The 22,899-nt window shown below is 46.9% G+C and overlaps 1 protein-coding gene across 3 annotated transcripts; it reads right to left on the bottom strand.

The window, feature by feature from the left end:
- Positions 1-3,076: 3,076 nt before the first annotated feature.
- Positions 3,077-22,110, bottom strand: ROPN1L (rhophilin associated tail protein 1 like). Of its 3 annotated transcripts, none has more exons than XM_066243626.1 (6): positions 22,027-22,110; positions 21,686-21,818; positions 16,857-16,980; positions 15,105-15,266; positions 7,059-7,234; positions 3,077-3,237 (listed from the first exon to the last, which is right to left on the bottom strand). In XM_066243626.1, the coding sequence occupies exons 2-6, from the start codon at positions 21,814-21,816 to the stop codon at positions 3,174-3,176; spliced, it is 657 nt and encodes a 218-aa protein (XP_066099723.1). In that variant the 5' UTR covers positions 21,817-21,818; positions 22,027-22,110; the 3' UTR covers positions 3,077-3,173. The 3 variants fall into 3 exon arrangements, with proteins under 3 accessions (XP_066099723.1, XP_066099706.1, XP_066099715.1); XM_066243609.1 differs by having other exon boundaries at positions 21,686-21,859; positions 22,027-22,108; XM_066243618.1 differs by having other exon boundaries at positions 21,686-21,840; positions 22,027-22,090.
- Between the last annotated feature and the right edge of the window lie 789 nt (positions 22,111-22,899).

Raw genomic sequence — 22,899 nt, 5'->3', positions numbered from 1 at the left:
TCTCAGTGTGAGGTCAGACCTGCGGGGCTGCCTCCATCTCCGTGGCTGGTGTATACCAAGCGTAAATGAGTCAGGTTTTGCTAGACTCAAAAGGGCCGGTTTCTCTTTCTGCCATCTTTCTGTGCCACCAGAACGGTGCACATGAATGTCCTGCTGATGCTCCCAGGACCCCACCAACTAGAACACAGTTAAAATTCACTGGTTTCATTTCACTTTGAATTTTCAGTGATTTCTTTTAAGTGTAATTGTTTTATAATTATGTAAAATATTTACAGAATTCCAAAATCAAATCAACACAAAGGGATGTTCAGAGAGGTCCACCACCAAGCCCTGCCTCTCCCATTCCACACCTTCCTGCTCCTACATGGTATTTCTTATTTTATGGTTTAGCCTTCCGCTGTTCTATTTACCTACCTGTTTATATTTATGTATTTAGGAAGGTTTGTATTTTTGCTATGATGATTAACATGTGTATCTTTATGTAATATCCTTAGTCTTTTCTTTTTTGGCTACTGTGTGTTGGCTCTTTACTATGATCAATAATGAAATTTCCTCTACATCTGATGTAAACTTCATTTTAACAGATTCTTTTCATATAGCTATTCCAGCCTCAGAATTCTTGACAGATGCTATATACTTACATGGCCAGAACATACACCCATTATATACTATAGCATATCCTTATAACTATCGCCTAGCCTTAGTTCTCCAGGTCAACAATATTCAGCACTCCCTACTGGTTCATATGTTGACCTCTCCCAGCTCCCTGCTTATCTGATTCTTTTTATCCAGCAAATTCCCCAGAAAGGGTTTGTTGGGACATACTGCCCAAGGACTTCCATGTTTAGACGAGCTTCTTTGTGGCCCTTATTCCTCAGAATGCCTTGCAGCTCATTCCATGTTTATCTCTGGCGACAGTCTAGCACTGGAAGGTCACGCAAGCAAAGGAGGCAGAATGCACGTCCCTTTCAGCTTCTGGCTGCACTTTTTGTTCACCCAGCGAACCCGGCAGACCTAAGGGCTCCAGGACTCCTCTGCACTGTGAAGTCCAGGTCCAACCTTGGGGTCAGCGAGGATCTCCTAAGTGCTCAGTTCCTTCACCATCCCATCTGAGGGGAGCTATTAGTTCATTATATTAAATTTTCCCTTTTCTGTCTCCTATAAAATGTCTTTATAAGTTGCAAACATCCTGTGTACTGCACCCATGTGTACTCTCCTGAGGTGGCTGATTTTCTTGCTTAAATAAATATAAAACCTGCCTGACCAGTGGTGGTGCAGTGGATAGAGAGTCCACCTGGGACACTGAGATCCTCGGTTCAAAACCCCAAGGTTACCAGCTTGAGTGCGGGGTCCCTGGCTTGAGCGTGGGATCAACATGAGCCCATGGTCGCTGGCTTGAGGAAGGCAGTCACTGGCTCAACTGGAGCCCCCATCAAGGCACGTATGAGAAGCAATCAGTGAATAACTAAAGTGCCTCAACTACGACTTGGTGCTTCTCATCTCTCTTCCTCTCTCCCCCTTCCTGTCTCTCTCACACGTGCACACATGCAAAATAAATACATATATACCTACATACATATGTGGATACAAAAACCTTTCTATATATGTCTTTTATCATGTCTGCAACAAGTGGACAGTAATGCTGGAGCGCTCGTCAGGGCTCTGCATTCATTAGAGCCGCCCTTGTTCTCAGCATTTTCCCTTTGGCACATCTGTTCACTCTATGACCACAACTGCACTTATACAAAATCCAAGGTTTCTTTTCTTCTGATCCCCATGTGTTGAGGCATTACAGTTAGAAGGAAAATACTTAAACTCTTTGGAGCAGTCAAATTTTTAGAAAGTTTAAAGAAATTTAAGGCCTGACCAGGTGGTGGTACAGTGGATAGAGCATCGGACTGGGATGCAGAGGACCAAGGTTCAAGACCCCGAGGTCGCCAGCTTGAGTGCAGGCTCATCTGGTTTGAGCAAAGCTCACCAGCTTGGACCCAAGGTTGCTGGCTCGAGCAAGGGGTTACTCAGTCTGCTGAAGGCCCATGGTCAAGGCACAAATGAGAAAGCCATCAATGAACACTATGTGTCGCAATGAAAAACTAATGATTGATGCTTCTCATCTCTCTCCGTTTCTGTCTGTCTGTCCCTGTCTATCCCTCTCTCTGACTCTCTGTCTCTGTTAAAAAAAAAAAAAAGAAAAAAAGAAAGGCAGTATGGAGTACAACTATTAAAAAAAAATAAAAAGAAATTTAAGAATAGTGAAAGCTTTTTAAAACTCTAATAATTACTTGTAAATTTATAGAGTAATCTCTATATGTTGCCTATTTACTGGGAGAGTGACCAAAAGTTCAGGCAAATGACATCTCAGATAAGGGAGTGTAGTATTCAGATGAAAAATATACTTTACACAGCTCAGTGCAAAAAACTAAACACTTTTTAGATAACAGCAAAACATTTCACTTAACTTTGGGTTTTCACAAGTCTTGGAACACCGATAATATTTATCAGCATGGTGACCAATGTGCAGAAAAGCAACGAGCCAAACCGTTCTGGGCTCTCAGAAAAATTAGCCAAGAAGTATATATGTTTCCTAATATTCTGTGCTCCCTACTGGTTCTCATGTTGTATGTAACACTGTATATAAAGAAAGCATGTAAAAGATCTCAGATCCTTATTCCTGTTCCACATGCTGGTCCACATTGCTTGTCCTGTTTGCTCTGCAGCCACAGCTGCCCTTTGAGCGAGCACAAGTCTCCAGGCCCACCTTTCCAGAGAAAACCCAGCTCTGGCTGAAGATGCCCTCCTGGGCAGTCTTTGGTGCAGCTGCCAGAGAAGAAAGGGTGCCTGCGTCCTGCAGGTCAGGGGTTCCCATGAAAAAGACCAGCCGGTTTTAAACTGCCTGTCGCCCTTCCAAGTAGATTGTTTTACTCCTGCTAGAAATGACTTGCCTTTAGGGTCTTACAAGAACACAGTAAAGGGCAATCCCTTCCCTGTCAATAGACCCTCCCGAACACATAAGTCACACTAAATTTCCATTATCAAAAAAACTCACACAGAGTATGCACGTGGTTAATGACAAGTTGTATTTTATGCCAAGATTTTAAAAAGCATTCTTTCGACATTAAAATGCTGTCCTCTGTATTAATGGCATGTCTTCTGAGTTGTCTGTCAGAGGTTTTCTAAATTTTCCTCTTTAGAACGAAGAAATCTGCAAGTCCTATCATGCCATTCTTTCTAGAGTCTCTAAAATGCAAACAGATAAAGACACTTATTAGTAATTTCTCACAATACACAATACAACTTTCATAAAACTATGATTTAGTATAATTTAATTTAAATATAATTTAAAAGTTTTACCCTAAAAATTGATTAGTTATGGTCTCTAGTCAGTAATTCTTACCTCAAAAATTAAACAGTTCTATTTTTTTATACAAAAATGGGTATTTATTTCTAGGTGAAAAAGATCAGTACTATATTTAAAGATTTTTCTTTTCTTTATTGACAACTCAAATTTTAGTCACCAGTTAACAAAAGTACTCTTCTGTTTAAAATGTTTGTCCAGTGCACCTGACCAGTGGATAAGAGCATTGACCCAAAACTCTGAGATTCCAGGTTTGAAACCCCGAGGTCGCCAGCTTGAGCACAGGCTTGCTGGCTTGAGTATGGGATCAATGGCTTGAGCATGGGATCATTGACGTGATCTCAAGGTCGCTGGCTTGAGCTCAGAGATTGCCAGGGCAACAGTGCTGGCTTGAGTAAGGTGTCGCTGGCTCGGCTTAGTCCCCTGGTCAAGGTATGTAGTCAATAAACAACTGAAGTGAAGCAACTACAAGTTGATGTTTCTCATCTCTCTCCTTTCCTGTCTCTCTCTAAAATCAATAAATAAAGTACACTAAAATAAAATAAAAAAATTTGTTCAGTGAAATTCAAAGAACTGTCTTATGTCCATGAAATTTGGCACTGACAATAGTATCTTTTAATTTTTCTCTTTATTTATACATATTATTTCTTAAAAGATGGTGAACATGAGTAAACTGTCAACATCAGTAGATGTACTATAAAAATATTGAACTATAACAATGTTGATTTTCTTTTTTTCTTTTTTAATTAAGTGAGAGGCAGGGAAGCAGACTCCCGCATGTGTCCCGACCAGGATCCACCCGGCAAACCCCTACAGGGCAATGCTCTGACCATCTGGGGCCACTGCTCTGTTGCTTGGCAACCGAGCTATTTTTAGCTCCTGAAATTGAGGCCATGGAGCCATCCTCAGCACCTAGGGCCAACTTGCTTGAACCGTTCCAATCATGGCTGTGGGAGGGGGACAGCGAGAGAGGAAGAGAAAGAGGAGGGGTGGAGAAGCAGATGGTCGCTTCTCCTGTGTGCCCTGATCAGGAATTGAACATACTAGGCCGATGCTCTACCGCTGAGTCAACCAGCCAGGCAACAATGTTGAGTTTCAGTGTCATGGGGAAAATGATATCTGTCTTTAGGGCTCATATTTTAAAAGTAAAATGAATACAAATTAGTAGTGGTTCTAAGTGGTGTTTTACTGTAAAAAGCAACCCTCTCCTACAGGCCCAGGGGAATTACATCGTGGAAAGTCTCTCATGTGGCCACTAAAAGAAGAGTGGAATGTTGTAGAAAGACGCCTGTCACCTGACCACTTGCTGTCCTCCTCAAGCTGCAGGAGAATGAAAGCCAACTGGCACCCATGTCCACAGCTGGGGAGAACTGATAATCAGGTGATGAAAGAAAATCATACTATGGAATTTTATTTGGACTTTCACCTTAGGTAGAGTCCAGGGGCTTGAGAACAAACTTCTCTATGAACACGTCAGGCCAGCGTCCTTCTGGCAACAGAGAGGGCTCGCTCTAACTTTCCAGGGGGCTTCCCAAGACTCCTGGGCTAGGTCCTGGCAATGGTGCTCCACAGTCAGCCCCCAGCACCTCATCGGCCAGCACTCCTGGTTGTCCAGCCCAGCCAGCAGTGGGAGGAAACTTATGGTGCCCCTGGGGCAGCACAGTGGGGGAAGCTCTCTGTGAGAGCGGGGACTGCCCCCCATCACTTGGGAGGAGGGAAGCAGGCTGAGGGGATGGACCCCAAGTCAGATAGCAGTGGCCAACAGGTCTGGTGGTAGGATGATGCCAGTCACCCTCCTGTGGCTTATCACTGGCATGAAGGGCGGGCTGGAGGGAATTGGTGACATGCCGGGCAGAGTGCAAATGCCTCTGGCCTGTGTTCCAGGCTGGGCCATGTCTGCTGAGTGCCTGGGGGTGTCCCCAGGAAGGCAGGAGGGCTATGGGCCAGGTGTGGGATGAGGAGGCTCAGGGAAACTCTGATGGGGCAGAGAGTAGGGCCACCTAATGGCCTGACAGCGTCAGGAGTGAAGGGAAGAAGGAGAATAGCGGAGGAGCCACAGGAAGTGGTTACAGAGTTGATAAATGACCTACTGGAGGACTATGGGGTCCAGAGGCACAGTCGGATGGCTGGGCCTCCTAGGAGATGCGATCTGGAAGGCAGGAGGAGAGGAAATGTCTTGGAAGGGACAAGGCAGCCAGGGTTCTGTCATGCAGGAAGTGAGGTGAGAGTTGGTCTGGGCTCACTCTGCATCCCGGACATGGAAGGTGGGGGAGGGTAAGAGGGGATAAGCATTTGGGCAGTGCTGGTGGGCCTGCAGGACGGAGCTTCTCAGGCCCAAGGGGATGTATTCTCCTCGTCCAGGCTCCACCCTGGGCTCTGCTGTCCTCATGGCCCTGAAGCCTGCCTGATGTCTGAGTATCTGTGCATCTGGAGTCCCTAGGATTGCAACTCTCTGGGGCCCAGTGTGCTATGATCCATGGGCTGCATCCCTGGCACCAAGTAGGCAATCCATACACATGTGCTGGGGACAAAACCTACAGATCAAAGGTGTGAAGTGGCCCTGGCCAATTGGCTCAGCGGTAAGAGCATTGGCCTGGCATGTGGATGTCCCAGGTTCGATTCCTGGTCAGGGCACACAGGAGAAAAGCCCATCTGCTTTTTCACCCCCTACTCCCCTTCTCTCGCTGTCTCTCTCTTCCACTCCCAAAGCCATGGCTCAATTGGTTGAGCACATCAGATTGTTCCATGGAGCCTCCACCTCAGGTGCTAAAAATAGGTCAGTTGCAAGCATGGCCCCACATGGGCAGAGCATCAACCCCCAGAATCCTCATGTCAGGGTGCATGTGGGAGTCTATCTTTCTATCTCCCTTCCTCTCACTTGGAAAAGAAGTAAAAAAAAAGAAAAGAAAAGAAAAGAAAAAGAAAAGGAAGGTGTGAGGCTTGGGAAAGACCCCCTCACACAGGCACTTAGGGGCAGTGGCCCAGGATGTGCTGGAAGTCCTCTCTTTCCCTCTCTCTCTCTCCCTCTCTTTCTTTCTTTCTCTCTCTCTCTCTCTCACTCTGCTGAAGTCTGTGGGAGCCAGGCTCCATCCTATCTCACCCAGAGCCCCCACTCCTGTAATTAACAGGCTTCCTGGGCTTAAGCCCATGAGGGGCGCTGTCACCACCCTCAGGGAGCCTCCTCTATGGAGCCATGGCCTCGGTCTCGGGGGGAGAGTAGCACCCTATCCCACCTGCCCGCTCTCAGGCTGCTCTTCCTCTGCACATCCCCCACTCCGGGGAGCACGGTATGGGGCACACAGTGAGCAGCTGTGTCCATGGGCCCAGTCACGCGCTCCTCCTGCAGTAATCCATTTCTGTGTTTCATTGTTGAGAAACAAATTCTATCTTACTTTTCAACATGCTATGATTTTAAACGACTTGACATATTGTACTTAAGAATCAAGATAAATTTGGATAAAGTTTTTTTCACGACAGGATAAATGTCCTCCCTTTGTAGTCTGAAGGGAACTGAACTCAAACCCCACACTGCCCCGACTCCCAGGGAGGAAAGCTGCCTGCCGCTGCAGCATGCTTAGATGGTGGGGGCCTTTCCTCCTCCCACAGCCGGACCAGCTGGGACAAGCTATCGGAAACAAGGGGTGAGAGACAGGAGGGTCTGTAATCATCAGTATGTCGCGTGTCAAGGAGTGCGTCTACTTACATGCCTTCCTTCAGAGAGGTGAGATAGACCTCCGTCTCCATCGCAGGGATCTCGGGGTCCAGGCCGGACAGGTAGCGGTAGACGTAGGAGAAAGTCTCAAAGGGGATGCGCGCAGGCCCCCCCTCCGGGTCTTTGGTCAGGATCTCGCACAGGTTCTTCATGGCAGTGTTCAAGGACTAAAAACATCACAAACGGGGGTGGGGAGGGACTATTACTGCTTGGATTTGCTAAAATTGGAGCAAAGATTATATTTTACAGAAATCCTCCCCAAAATACACTATTCTCTTAATCTAAATTAAGAACTTGGTGAATGTATACTTGCCATAAAAAAAGAAATAAAAAGAAAGGGTTCATTAGGATGCAACTGGTCTGAAAAAAAATGTTTAACTCACAGATTTTATATTAATATGGAAATGACTTAAAGACAGGAGGAAGCCTCCTTTTCCTTAAAGACACACCTCCTGAGCCTTCCAGAACCCTCCAGCTCCTCTGGCCCCAAAACATACCTAGAGACAAATTAAACTGTTATCAACTAGGGGTGCCGCTGTGGAGGGTGGGGGCTGGCAGGATCCTGCTGGTGCCCACCTGCCCACTGGGCGCTGAGGGCCCGCCCTTGCCCCAGGCCTTGGCCCGGTTCTGGAAAGCAACAGGCCTCCTCCCCTGAGCTGGGCACTCCCTCAGCTCTCTCCTGCTCCCTACATCAGTCACCCTCATCCAGCCTGGCCGACACCCTCGCCTCTCAGCCCAATTGCCCATCTTCAGGGAAGCCTGCCACCCCACCACTATGTTTCCAGAGCATGTGATCTGTTTCACCCTCCCCTTCAAGCCATTCCAGCCATGAGGGCATGAGATGCATTTGAGAAGCCGTTGCCTGTGTCAAAGACCAGAGTTGGTTTAGAAATAGAATTTGTCTGGTCCTGGTGACTTTACAGGAGCAACCTGGAGGGGCAGCAGGGTCCAGAGCCTACAGCCACCGGAGATAGGCAGCAGCAGAGAGCAGGAGTCGCCCCCCAGACCTGCCTGTCCAATGTCCAGGAATTCTGTAAGATGGCTGATCCTATGTTGGTAGGCTGACATCAACCATGGTGGGGGCAATTACACCACATTCATGGGCAGACACTGCAGCCCAAGGGCCTCCTGTAGGGAAGCTTCTGAAGGAAAAAACCTGGTCTGCACTTAGGAGCAAAGAGCAGGCAAAGAACCAGTGGGACTGGCACAGAGGGCAGCCCCAGGGGAAGCTGCGGCTGAGGGAAAGCCACACAGACTTGCTTGACTGGAACAGCGACTGCGTGGGCTAGCACTCTGCCGTCCTCCTCTGGGACATGCAGAGGGCTGGAGCCAGGTCTGTTTTTTTCCAGACACCACACATTTCCCATCTGGCAGGTTGTGTGGGGCGGGACTCTGGGCACAGCTGAGCCGGTTCTCTTGCAGGCCCCCGTCCGTCAGCATGCGCCATGCCTGTTCCATCCGCAGGCTCCTCAGGTTGTGGGCAGGACCCATTTCCTCGTGGCTGTAAGACTGCTGGGCCTCACTCCCTGCTGGCACTGGCTGGCGGCCACCCTCCGCTCCTCAAGGCCACCTGCAGGTCCTGGATGTGTGCCCTCTCAGGACATGGCAGTTTGTTTTTTCAATGTGCCAGGAGCTCAACCAGGTTCCCGCAGTAAATAAAACATGCGAGAAAAACCGTGCTGTCTTTGCCACAGGGGGAGGACACAGGCAGCGGGACAGAAACGAGGCTCTTGCACAAAGTGCACCGTCTGAAGCTTGATGGGGCATCTCCTTCCCTCCTCACAGCAACCGTGTGAGATGAGGACAGTGGGGCCCAGAGAGGCTAGGCTACTTGCCCAGAATACGCCAGCAGACCAGACACAGGCCACCTTGGTAGCCATCAATAACAGCTACTGGGTAGGGTCAGGGAGGGGGGGCAGGGGCAGACACGCTGCCACATTCCGGGGAGTCCAGGGCTGGACAGACTCCCCATCACCATCACCGACAGCTGGGCAGCAGGGCATCGGGAGAGCCCCTCCCACACTGGCCTCCGGGACGCGCTGCTGGGCGGAGGGCAGTCCTGAGGGGGCTCCTGGCCTCTGGGACGCGCTGCTGGGCGGAGGGCAGTCCTGAGGGGGCTCCTGGCCTCCGGGACGCGCTGCTGGGCGGAGGGCAGTCCTGAGGGGGCTCCTGGCCTCCGGGACGCGCTGCTGGGCGGAGGGCAGTCCTGAGGGGGCTCCTGACCTCTGGGACGCGCTGCTGGGTGGAGGGCAGTCCTGACGGGGCTCCTGGAGACAGTCGCTTGTTTCCTGCACGTCCCTGACGAACTAACTGCAAGGCTGTCCCTCTAACAGAATGTCCTCAAGAGAGGACTTGGTAAAACAGAAGTTGTGTCACAATATGTGTTTCTTGCTTGAAACTCTGCAAAGACATGATGTTCAATGTTGGATTCTGCTTTTATATCCGACACAAGTAGAAGGAGGTCCCCGCCACCCGGCGCGGGAGCCCAGCGAGGATGACAGGGAAGCAGCAGCTGCGGAGGAGCAGGCAGAGGAGGGCTGTGTGACTGGAGGTTCAAGTGCTCCCGAGGAAGAGGTATTTAAGGAAAAAAAATTCATCAAAACATTCTAGCATTGCTACCTTCTGCAAAGACACGATGACAAGACCGTTGTTAACATGTCTGACAGTAAGATTTGCAGTAATTTTTATATCCAAAAGGATTCGTGAAGCAACTTCCGTGGCTTTGCACTGAGAGTTGTTTCTTATAAACAGATTTCTCGGCTCCGAAGGGCTGCAGGTAGTCGGACTTCTGGCTCCCGGCCTCCTCGGCAGGCACCCCTCTGGCCTCAGACCCCCCAGGGGGGTAGCTGACACGCTCACTCTCTTACGGCCAGGCACTCGCCTGGGCCACCACCTGAAACTAAAGCGCAGGTGTGGGAGAGGCGCAGACGCAGAGGCACTGCCCTTGAGCATCTTCTATGCGCCAGTTCTGTGGAATTCTTTGATTTCAGAATCTTAGCTGCTGTCGTGATGACACACAGGACCACCTCACACATAACCCCAATGTGTCCCTTTTAATGAGCATGGAAATAAAAATGGAAACAGAGTCTGACGGACTCTTTCACATGGAGGAAGATCAGAGATGTCTGCTGCCTAAGGTGTGGCCTGTGTGTGCTCAGGAGGCAGCCGGATGGAATGTCAAATGGTGGTACTAACTCCACATCTCATTTGCAAAAAGCATGCGAGCCTTTTCACTCCATTGTCTTATCCTCACAGGATTTCTCACTTCAAGCTCGATTCTGGGGCTCCTGGCAGGTGAGGGAGGGAGATCGGCATTTTCCAGGTGGCTGGGACACAGTCCCAGAGTAAAGCCAACCTGCTCAGGCCAGACACCAGGAAAGGGATGGCGGGCCACCACTTCCAGCACCCGCCGACGTGTGTGGGTTGGATGTGAGCGCAGCAATGCTCCAGTGGAAAGACACCCCCCTTTCATCTTCCCCACAGAGGGAGAGCCTTGGACTCGGTAATGGGCTAAGTGGTGCTTGGGGCAGATGATCCCAGAAACCCGAGAGCAGCCCTTTCCTCTTTGGGAGTGGTTTCCAAACACATCGGGGCTTGCTCATGGTGGGCAGCTGTATCTTGTCACTGGCCTCAAGTGGCAAGGAATCTTCTTGGCCATCTCAGAATGGGCTTTAGAGGCCAACTGGGGAAGCCTGAACAGAAGGTGGTAGGAAAGTAAACCAGGACGCCACCTCCATCACTGGATTAGTGCCGCCATCAATGATCCTAAGCGTTAAAATGGTAGATCAAAAATTTTGGGGTTTTTTTTAAGCATGGTTATCATTTTTAGAGCACCAAAAAACAAGTTCCCTATTCCCTGCACACACTTACTGAGAAAGCCCATAATGACATTATAGGACATTTCATGGTGCTAAAGAAATGTAAAGATACAGGTCGTGACATACAGATGTGATCATTTTGCCAGGTAAGCATACCAGGCACTGGGAAGAGGATGGGAATCACTGCCACTCCCAACCTGCCTGGGGCAGCCCACAAAGCCCCTGATCCCCATCTGCAGGTTGAGAAAAAATGGCCAGAGGAGAGATTAGCACTTCAAGGAGATAATAGGATGTCAGCTCCAAGGGCACAGGGGCGCTGGCCTCTCTCATTCACTTTGAAATCATCAGCACCCAGAACAGGGCCCAGCACAAAGCGGTGCTCCAGACACATTTGGGAAGGAATGAAGGACTGGGTTCTAGTCTTTGCAGAAACCTTAAACTCGATTCATCTGACTAGAGTGATTTTTTAAAATTGACTTTTGAGAGAGGGGGAGGGAGAGAAAGAAAGACAGAAACATTAATCTGTTCTATATGTGCCCTGACTGGCGATCGAACCTGCAACCTTGGTGTGTCCAGATGACACTCTAGCCAACTGAGCTCTCTGGCCAGGGCCACAGTGATTTTTAAGAGAAATCCAAGAGCACAGAGAATAGATCTGCCACAAGCCACGCAGATATGGACACAGCAGCAAGAACAGCACCCACCATGGAAGCAGAGAGACTAGATACAGAGAAAGGCAGTAACTCATTCTAAACTACTACTCATCCCGCTTCATTTCATTTCTTCCCTTTTTGAAGGTTTTCTTTTAAAGCATAAAAATAAATGCTGAAATGCCAAACTACACCAAGAATTGTCTCCTGGAAGTCACAGCTTCACGTCAGTGCCCCTCCAAGGCACCTCGCCAACGTGGGCACACACAGTGGCATTAATAAGGCCTGGCTCCCAGGGCTTCCCTGCAGGAAGGAGCCCCAGGAGAGAGGCGAGCCAAGGCCAGCAGCTAACACTACCGCCAGGGTGGCTTGCTTAGGGGACAGGGCTGGACCCCATATAACGTATTACAGGAAGAGAGAGGGTTACATGCTCTTTTCTGTCCCTTCCCCACTGGGCAGTTTAGGAAATGAAGCTCCATCTTTGACAAAATGTCTCCACCTAGTGTCGCACACCACACAACGGATAAGAGACGTCTCTTCCAAAACAGATTCCTCGTGTTTGCAAATCTGTGCTTCATTTTCACGATTAGGGAAAAAGAAATGACAAAGATGGATCCCAAAATTTTAAATATTCTGCTTTTTCATCATTATTAAAATCTAAATTTCACAACTAAGTTTAGAGGCACAAACTATAAACATTAATCCAAATGTTTGATATTAATTTTATATTAATAAAATCTTAATTCCACAGAGGTCCAGCGGAGCAAACTGACATGAAATTTTCTCCAATAATTAAATTCACTTGTCTTTGCCCTTGCCTATAACACGCCACTGAGATACTACTCTTCTGATGACCCCGGAACCTGTCTTTCCTACGTGGTCAGCCAGTATCCAGCCCGTGGCACAATGGCCCAGGGCTGACTGCCCTCGCTGTGGCTGACCAGGGAACACTGCCATTGTGAGCAACATTAGGCTGCCACCAGCCTGAAACCTGGCCTTCCTGGGCTTTCAGTTTCTCCCTGGTGCCATGAATAGACGTGAACTGCAGTGTGTCCCCACAGTATTGCACAGCAGAGGACATGATCTATTGCTGTCTGTAATGACACAGATAAGTATCTGGCAAAATCTAATTGACAGTTAAAAAAAAGTTCCAGAATCTTACTAACAACATAATTATTTTTTTCATAAAGATAAAACCAACTACACTTAAAGCATTTCTCAGGGTAGAGGTGTGATAAAAGGGAAGCATGAGATTCAGGAAAGCCTGGCTTCAGGCGAGTAGGTTAGTTAGTGGGAGTAATCATGCTGAGTAGTGCTACATACAGTGATTTTTAAACATTAAAATTGAATCAAAGAGCCTCATGTATGGACCCAAGATGACTGTGCGCCATGAAGTGAGGAATATGAATTATCCGGTTATGTTCTCTGGGTCCAAAGACTGAAGGGGGCGGGGGGTATGGTAAAAGAAACTGCTCATTTCTACAGTGAAGAAAGTTCTCTTTTCTCTACCACCTTTCTTCAGAGCTTAAAGTGGTAACTCTCCCTTATTTGATTCAAACACTGGAGCTGCAGATTCTAGACTTCCGAAGGGAGGCGGGCCAATGTCCTTCCAGCTCCAACCCCTCGCCCCGCCTGACCTCCGGGGCTCACAGACCCTCTCACCTCAGAACAGCAGGGCTTTCTGGGACTTCACTCCCAAGCCCTTTGGTTATACTTGAACATCAGCAAAGCTGTACTGTAGCTATCTATACTGCTCACAAAAATGAGGGGATACTTCAAAATGAATCTGAAGCTGTGGTAAGGTACCAAAGAATGGAAGGATTAATATTTCAGGAGAGGAAAGAGGGAGTTTTTCTGGCTTGCAGAGACATACTGTGTAGAAAACCCCCTTTTTACTAGGAAGCTTAAAAGGCGTTTTATAACTTGGGCTAAGCATACAGAGAGATTTTGTAAATATGATTCTTGTACTTGTGTGTGATTTACACCAACTCAGGATAGACAACAACACTGTATTGTAAAAAGATTTTGTGCTGGGAGACTAGATTCCCCCTCCCCCACCTCTGTGAGAAACCGGGTAAACACCTAGCCAGGTGTGGGGAGAGGGGAGAGAGATTAAGCAAATCTTTTCCTCTCTTCTTCTTCCTTCTTTAATGGGCCATTTACAAATGCTTATTCCCTGGTGCCATGTAGGCTCCCCATCCCCTCCTGAAAACGTGTAATCAATGTATATACCTCTGGACCAGCGGTAGTCAACCTGGTCCCTACCACCCACTAGCAGGTGTTCCAGCTTTCATGGTGGGCAGTAGCGGAGCAACCAAAGTATAAGTAAAAAGATAGATTTAACTACAGTAAGTTGTTGTATAAAGATTTATTCAGCCAAACAGCAAAAATCCGACATAAAGTACTTGGTAAGTAATTATAATTATATGCTTTAACTTGCTGTAACTCTGCTTTATAAATTTTATAAAGTAAAGTTACTTCCCTACTTTATAAATCACCATTACTGTGGAACCGGTGGGCGGTTAGAGAATTTTACTACTAACAGAGATACAAAAGTGGGTGGTAGGTATAAAAAGGTTGACTACCCCTGCTCTAGACAAAGGAATGGCAAACAAACATTAGAAAATTTAGAAATATCTTTTTATATGTAGAACATTTTCTGCTATCATATTACCTTGTAAGTTTTAATGTGTAGAAATATTTTTATAAATCCTATAGATGAATGTTATAAGCTTGCTAATGAATTGTGTCATCTCTCTCCCTCCTCCTTTTCCCGCCAACCTGTGTGTGATCAAAGGTATATAACCTGCCTCAGGGCTATAGTCAGCACGCTTGATTTGGGTCAGCTATGCCTCGTGTTAGCCATATGCAGCCAGCATATTAAATTTCCTCCTTTTAATAAATAACTCCTTAAAAATTCATTTGGACTTAGTGTCTCTACATAAACCTAGCAGAACGGTACTTTATAACAAAGCCATAAAAAAAGCAGCACTTGATTGTTTTTAATTAAGAACATCAGAAAAGCAAATGACAAGTGAGAGAAAGTTGTTCAATTATGCAAATGAGATGCAAAACCAACTTTTATTTTATTGGTGAAAATGCACTATACAAAAGGCTGAAAGTACTAGAGTATCTGCACGTTCTCTGATCTCCTAATTTTTGTGAGCAGTGTATTAGTTACTAATAATAGATTTAATTAAAGTATAAAATAATTCTGTGCCTCTCTCCACAGATTAGGAAAACAGATACTATCCATTTACCAAGTGATGTATGGTTTAATAAAAAGTCATTGATGCATTCTCTTCTAAAACCTAAGTACAATTTAATGATATCCATATATTTTACCTACTGTTAACATCTTTTAAATTGAGGTATTCATAAGTATTTAACTTCTGTAAATTAAAATAACTATAAGTCTGCTAATACAATAAGTATCTGAAAAACATGACTTTTCTGAGACAAAATTACTAAAGAAATGTGTTTCCTTCAGTAATTGAAACACCTAAATTATTTTTCATCCAAAGCTATGATTACACAGAATTATCAATATGCTATTTCTAGGTACATACCCCACCAAGCATGCTACATCCAAGCGCTAAAAATTTTATCCACTCCATTTCTTGTTCACAAGGATCCAATTGCAAGATAGCTCTGAATTTTTCAATTGGCAGGCACAAATTTTTCCATTTCTGCTCAAGATCAGCTAATTTCACATTTCGCTTGTGGCTACACTGTTTAGAAAACACAGTATAATTCAATTTATATAAGTTTTTAAAACCCACAAAATAATATAATGTTGGGAATACTTGAACATACCCCAAGTACTCAAACCCATGCAGGGACAGGTGAACTCTGGATCCATGACCCAGTCAGCCCTGTGGTGAGAAGAGGGGATGTATGCAGTGGGAGGGCACGCGTGCAGGGACAGGTGAACTCTGGATCCATGACCCAGTCAGCCCTGTGGTGAGAAGAGGGGATGTATGCAGTGGGAGGGCACCCATGCAGGGACAGGTGAACTCAGAATCCATGGCCCAGTCAGCCCTGTGGTAAGAAGAGGGGATGTATGCAGTGGGAGGGCACCCATGCAGGGACAGGTGAACTCTGGATCCATGACCCAGTCAGCCCTGTGGTGAGAAGAGGGGATGTATGCAGTGGGAGGGCATGCATGCAGGGGTGGGGGCAGTGAGCTTGACAACAATTCTGACAATTTACTTTTTAGATAAGGACTGTGAAGTAAATATGGCGTAGTGTTATAACAATAAAACAGGCATGCTGATGTTGGGTATGTGATCCCCTATTATCTGTGTGAAATACTTCGTAATAAAAAATTAACTTCAGTAAATGTAATAAAAACATTTAAAATCCAACCCCATAAACATGTTAAAAGTTACATGGGAGAAATCGTAAATAAGAATTCATTCCTTCTACTATTTTAAAACAATCTATGAAAATGGATACCTTCTGCAACCTGCTAGTACTGTTCCATGTGAAAAGCTTTGAGCCATGCTAGCATATCTTTTCCCAAGCTCCCTCTTTCAATGGCTATGTGTTTTCCCTTATAAGAGAGTGCCATGGAAAAATCCTATTTTCGGAAGTCAATGTATCCTGTACAGAAGCATAGTACTTCAAAATGTATAATAGGCACTATGTTGTACACTTGAAACTAACATAATGTTGTATGTCAACTGTAATTGGAAAATAAAAAATTATTTTTCAAATGTGTAATGGGGACCAATCAATTTAAAAATCAAGGTTATATCATTGGTGTCATATTTAGCAATACGACCCAATCACTATGAACGTTGATCCTCATAGCTGGATGATATACCTCCTATTAACTCATTTCTCTAAAAGCAAGCTGGTAGTCAGGAGAAGACTCGTGAAGGCTGTGAGGGCAGGGCCAGACCCAGGCTGTCGGGAGGGTCGGAACCAGGCATCCCAGGGCAACCATCTTTTGGATGATGCCTTCAGCTTTCATGAACACATATTTCAAGAAGGGATTTGCAACCTCCATGTCTAAAATGTCATATTTTTTTATTTTCAGACCTTTTTATTTTAGTCCAACAGCATCGAAGCATCTTAATTTGGCATTGAAAATAAATTAGATTTTACTTTCCTACAAGCTAATCATGAATAGCTATTTTGGGTTCTTTTCAACTAGAGAAAGGCCCTGAACACTACAAGTTCCTCTTTGAATGAAACTCAAAGGTTTATCGCAGGGAAAGCACTTTGCGGGGATAACCTTGGCGGTTTCTGTCAGGCATTAAGGAGACAGCCTGGCTTTCTCTCAGGTTAAACTGATAACATAAAACCTCTTATACCTGCTTGTGCAAAACTTTGAGCATTCCTTGAGTCAAGCCAGTGTCTGTTTTCTGAGTGGCCACAGGCATTTCAATTCTGTCCTTTACAGGAAGTGGATCTCCTCTTGACAAAGCTGAAAAATACCTAACAACAACAGACATCTCTGAAGACTCATCAATACACAAAAAGCAAATAATTAAGTAATACACTTTCTTAAACAACATTGAGCCTAACAGTGATGAGACAGGAGAGCTCTAGAGTCCGAGGTCCCAAGTCAGTCCCAGTTCCTGCACTCAGCTCTGCTACTTAACCCTCTGCTGCCTCAGGGTCTCTGTCTGTAAAGTGAGGATAATGACAGTGTTGGGCAGATGAAATATATTATGCTCACTTTGTTAAAGATGGCGCTGCCCACGTGGAAGCCTGTCGCCCAGGTGATATTAATGTGTGTTGGGGGTGGGCTCTGGGCAGGCAGGATCCTTATAGCCTGGGGCTTGGTTTTAAGACTAAGCCTTTCCCACCCTTTTTGATGTGGGGTGGTGCAATCCCATCATATCTCTGATAAGTGACTTTGTATTAGAGACTTCCCTATTTTGTATATTGGATTAAAGGTTTTGATTTCTAAACTATAAAATGGGGACAGAATGGGAGCTTGCCCTCTTGGCAATGCTAATCCTGAGATTAGCATTATTTTATTTTATTTTATTTTTTATTTTTTATTTTTCTGAAGCTGGAAACGGGGAGAGACAGTCAGACAGACTCCCGCATGCGCCCGACCGGGATCCACCCAGCATGCCCACCAGGGGCAAAGCTCTGCCCACCAGGGGGTGATGCTCTGCCCCTCCGGGGTGTCACTCTGCCACGACCAGAGCCACTCTAGCACCTGGGGCAGAGGCCAAGGAGCCATCCTCAGCGCCCGGGCCATCTTTGCTCCAATGGAGCCTTGGCTGCGGGAGGGGAAGAGAGAGACAGAGAGGAAGGAGGGGGGGGGTGGAGAAGCAAATGGGCGCTTCTCCTATGTGCCCTGGCCGGGAATCGAACCTGGGTCCCCCACACGCCAGGCCGACGCTCTACCACTGAGCCAACCGGCCAGGGCCGAGATTAGCATTAGAGAGCAGGGAGCAGAGAAAGGCCACGTGGAGGAGGCCTGGAGAAGCAGCCAAGATGGCGGAGTGCTGAGTGAGAAGCCAGTTTGTGCAGAGTTTGTGCAGGGAGAAGGAAGGAGATGGGGAACAGAGGTGAATAAGTCTGGTGAGCTAGAAATCTTTGATTCTAGGAAACTCGGATAAGTCAGTAGCTTTGTGAGCACTGAATGTGAGTGGGTTTGGGAGCCCAGTGTGTGTTTTTACTTGCCTGCTGGGTGCAAGCTAGAATTAAAGATGATGGCCCATCAGTTTTTGGCTCCATTGTTTCTTTACCGACTGTCCGAATCCAATGCGAACCTGCATGGGCCAGGCGGCTGTGCTGGTGCCCTGACTACTGGCTTTACAGACAGTCCCTGTCTTAGGGCTCTCAGAAGTACTGAGTGGACACAGCGCCTGTTGTTCTTATTAAACAAACACCATGAGTGATCCTGCAATGTTGCCAGAGGAAATGGAAGATACAAGCCACAGCACCCAAGGGTAATGTCATGGTCCAGTCATTCCACTTGAACAGCTGAGGTTCGGTCTTCCCTTTTCTAGGCCTTGCTATTTTTCCAGAGGCTTGAGTGCAAGCATCTCTGCCTGTTCACTCTAAGGCACCCAGATCAGGGGTGTCTTCTATGTGCTCCACTGGGAGTGGGCTGCATAACTCTGCTAGGTCAGAGGCCACCCCTCTCCCACCCTTCACTGTTCCTGCCAGCTTTTGTTTCTTTGTTTTATTGTTTAGTATTTTTTTTCCCCTTTAATTGTTCCTTTCTGGGCCACAGAGATTGCTGCTTAATACAGGGGGCAAGCGGGGGCACAGAAATCTTTTGGGGCAACATGTCAAGAGGGCGCACACACTCAGCCTCTGGCTGGCAGGGAGGAGGGAGGGTGCCAGGCAGGTTCTTCTGCAAAACTCACTCCCCTTTGGGCCAGCGTGCCAGAGGCGGCCAGCGGCTGAGCCACATCATTTGCGGCTCTACAACTAACACCAGGAAAAGAAACAGGAGATCATCCACCAGGGTCACAGGTAATAATTTTAAAAACATGAATAATTAGAAACATTTCTGAATATGTAAGAAGATGTCCATAGGTATTTGATAGGCTAAAACAAATTTTATATCTCAACCATTTTTTTCTCCACCCCTCAAATTCAACTTTGCTTTCATGTTTTTAAAACAACTCCATTCATATCTTGTTTACTGAGTGGTTTGAGAGAGAGTCAAAACGAAGGCAGCAGTTAGACAAATGTGGACCTGAAGGCCGAAAATGCCAGGCTGAAGCATGGGTGCTTGGTTTTGCCATACTGTTCCTAATTGGTTTTCACCTACTTCATGAACTTTACTCTTCATAACCTATCAAACCCATCCCCAAGCTTGACAGAGCCTGTACAACAGTGGTTCTCAATAGGGGGCAATTTGGGTCCTTCTGTTCCCAAGCAGGCACTAGCAATTTCCAGAGATATTTTTGTTGTCACCAAAGGGTGTGGATGGTGTTACTGCCACCTAGTGGGTGCAGACCAGGATGCTGCTAGGGATTCTACATCCCCACTTCCCTCATACACCACCCCCAAAACTGTCCCCTCCAAAGTGTCAAATGAGCGGAGGCTGAGAAAGACTGCATTAATGACAAGACTAGCTTGTGTTAGCCTCTGCTAGTACCCGGGAGGCCCATGTGAGTGAAAGCAGCCTTTTAGTACTCGGTCAATTCTGGCCTCCCTCATACTGCGTGATACACAACTGCCCAATGACATCGTAAGGCACAGCAACGACATCACAGCAGAGTACACAGGCTCGGGGCAAAGCTGTCCCACCTTTGCTGCTGGAAAACCTCAGCTGAAAATAATGCTAACCTGAATGTCTACTTGGGATTCCACAACAGAGTTAGTTCCAAGTGCACCCTGGTTTTCTGCCGTTTTTATTTTATCCTTTTTTTCTTCCTAACACAGCCCCTTCATTCATATGCTGTGTCCTGTTCTTGGAATACCCTGCACTTTGTCTCAATCTCAATCTGCCTACAAAATCTTTCAAAGACCAATTCGCCTTCTTCTGAACAACATCCTTACAGATTCTGTTCTGAGAGCTGGAATAGATCTAAGTCCATCACACACACTGCTTAATGAATAATGCCTGATTTTTCTCCTAAACTCCCAAATTATTCTTGAAATTAGCTGCATGGAACATTCAGAAAGTTCTTGACTAAGCCTTTTTAAGTGAAGCTTAAAATAGTTGTCTTTAAAGTGTTACCAAATACAATGTTCCAAGAAAAAATGATTAAATCTTAGAATGTTTTGTAGAATATAAATAAATTTTATTATGAGTCCTATCTTTTGTTTAAGTTTGAATAATGGTTAAAACCAGAAACCATAACTTGGGGCGGGGGGGCAAGAACCTTGAGTGACTATTTCAGAAGCAACCGACAGAAGTGTATGCCGTAATTTTTTTTTTTTTGGCAAGAACATTGAGTGCCTATTTCAGAAGCAATTGACAGAAAGAAGTGTTTCTCAGAAAGCAAAGCTCCAGATTTGTTACAAGAAGGAGCCTTGAACAGGAGGTTCAGTAAGGGCCCCAAAGATATCTAGGTCCTAATCCTGGAATTGTGGGTCTTACATTGCATGGTAGTAGGGACTTTGCCTATTATGTAAGGATTTTGAGGTGGGGAAAATTATCCCGAGTTATCTGGATAAGTCCTGAATGCAACCACAAGTGTCCTTATAAGAAAGAGAGAGACAGAGGGAGACTTGAAGATGCCACACTACAGGCTTAAAGATGGACAAAGGGGCCACAAGCTAAAGAATACAAAGAATGCAGGCTCTAGAAGCTGGAAAAGGCAGAATCAGGTGGATTCTCCCTTGAACCTCCAGACAGAGCAAAGCCTTGCCAACATCTTGACTTGAGCCTGGGGAAACTGATTTTGAACTCTTGGCCACTGGAACTGTAAAAGAACGTCTGTTGTTTTAAGCCATCAGTTTGTGTGGGATTTTGTACAGCCGTCATAGGAAACTAATTCACCTTGGTTACAGACTTTAGAGTTCAGCAAAACTTGATATGCTAGCTACTAAACCAGTTAAATTTATACTGTCATTCTTGTGAGCATAAAAGTGAGCTTCTAAGTCTGTTAACTGAAAAGGGGCAAAGAGCTTTTCTGTAAAATCAAAACAGTTTATTTTAATGGTTCTAAGGTCTGTTGACTTGTAAATTTACAATTGGGAATTTCTGGTCCTGGAAATAGAACGTTTGCCACAATAAACTGTGAAGACTCATTTGCCATGAACTACGCTGGACAGTGCCTTAGGCAGTCTTGGGCTGAGGCCCCAGCATGACTTCAGTCTTCTGGTTTGGCCAGCACCTGACCCCGGGGGACTGTCTGAGGAGGAGGAACATGGACATAAAATTCCTCCTTGTAAAAATCACTTTAAAAATAAAATAAAGGGACTATAATTGCTTTCTATGTGTTAGTCTATCTGCATAGATAACAATCTCCAACAATGAAGTTGTTACCACTTGGTAGATAAGCGAGCATTTTGCAGTAATTTCTGGTCCCATGGTCAATAACCACGATGCTTTCTAGATAGAGACTTAGGAGTAGGTACCACCGATGCTAAAGTGAAGTCTTGCGGATACTGTAAGTGTCCTGGGCGTCGGAGCACGGCTCCAGGAAGGAGGGTTCACTAGCACGCCTGGGCACGGGGCCCATGGCTGTACGAGGCGCTGGTCCCGGGCGCTTACCCCGCGGACCACTGCAGCACATCGGTGGGCTGGGTGCGGATCGCTGCCTTGGTGAACTGCTTCAGGATGTCCGGCAGTTCCGGGGGGATGTGGATCTGCTGCGCGCAGAACATGGTGTCGGGAAGCGGCATCGCTGTGCAAAGATGAGGACCAAACTGGGAAGATTAAGGTGTGCTGCGTGGGGAGAAGTAAGTGAGTCAGCCCTAGGCCCGGCCCGCCCGCCCGCCCACCCCCCAGGCTTGGGACCGGGTCAGGGTACGGGGCTTGGAGCAGCACTGGAGTCCAGGATCCGGGTTTGGGACCGGTTTCCCCAGGCCCGGGCCGCGTGCGGCACCTCTTACCCGCTTATCTTCGGACTCCTCGGAAAATGAGGGCCAACCGCCCCCTCTAGCGGACCACACACAGCCGCTTAGGAGCTCGAGCCGGCGCTATTGTTTCGCATCAGTATCCCGGCAACCGGGACGCGCGTGGGCCACGCCCCTAGCCCCGCGCACGCGCACAAGCCTCAGACCCCAGGGCTTGGCGGGGCTGCCTAAGTGTGTGCGGGAGGCAACGCGCGTGTGCAGTTTGGCTTCGGACCCGTACTCTCCCAACCTCGACCTTGACCACTGACTGATAGAGCTGCACGAGCTAACCGTTTCACTTAGAAAAGGGCTTTATGATCGCTTTCCTACCGCCGGCTATGAGCAGCGAATTCACAAAGCCTGACCCACTTCTTGCACTGGCTACTTGATCTTTAGGGACGGGAGTGACTCAGATCCTCCTACTGTGGATGCCGTTAAAGTTGCGAGGGCTGATCGGTGCAGGCAGCTCTAGCCTCCCTGTATGAATCTAGCCCCTGCCTTCTTCAACTGCCCCGTTCATCCTGCACGTGCCCCTGACAGCTTGTCCAAAAGATATTCTCAACTTCAGGGCCCTGCGGTTGCTGTTCCCACTGCCCAACCACTTCCCCTTAGGGTGCTCATTCTTCAGATCTCATTTTTAAAATTTAGTTTAGATAGTGGGGAGTTTCCAGCCAAAAGAAGGTTCTATTTAACTTGTTTTATTAAGTAGGCTGGTTGAGCCAATACAATTGGGTGTAGAAAATAAGCCACTTCTGGTAAAAGTGGAAGAGGTACAAGCAACCGTTCTGTTCTGGTGATGCTGATCAGGGCAGCACGCAAGGTGTGGGCCCTGGTTTAGCCGGTACTCTGGCTGGCTGCTGCAGCCACCCC

This window comes from Saccopteryx bilineata, chromosome 1 (genome assembly GCF_036850765.1).
Source record: "Saccopteryx bilineata isolate mSacBil1 chromosome 1, mSacBil1_pri_phased_curated, whole genome shotgun sequence".
Taxonomy (NCBI): domain Eukaryota; kingdom Metazoa; phylum Chordata; class Mammalia; order Chiroptera; family Emballonuridae; genus Saccopteryx; species Saccopteryx bilineata.
This window is presented reverse-complemented; position numbering and strand designations above follow the sequence as displayed.

Bases quoted from the DNA above. Each gene is read 5' to 3' on its own strand.
- ROPN1L (XM_066243626.1), bottom strand. From the start codon at position 21,816: ATGCCGCTTCCCGACACCATGTTCTGCGCGCAGCAGATCCACATCCCC. The intron at 15,267-16,856 runs GTATAAGAGGTT...TTTTCTAAACAG, and splicing joins TCAAAGTTTTGCACAAGCAG to TGTAGCCACAAGCGAAATGT. The intron at 7,235-15,104 runs GTATGTACCTAG...TGATGTTTTTAG, and splicing joins GATGTAGCATGCTTGGTGGG to TCCTTGAACACTGCCATGAA.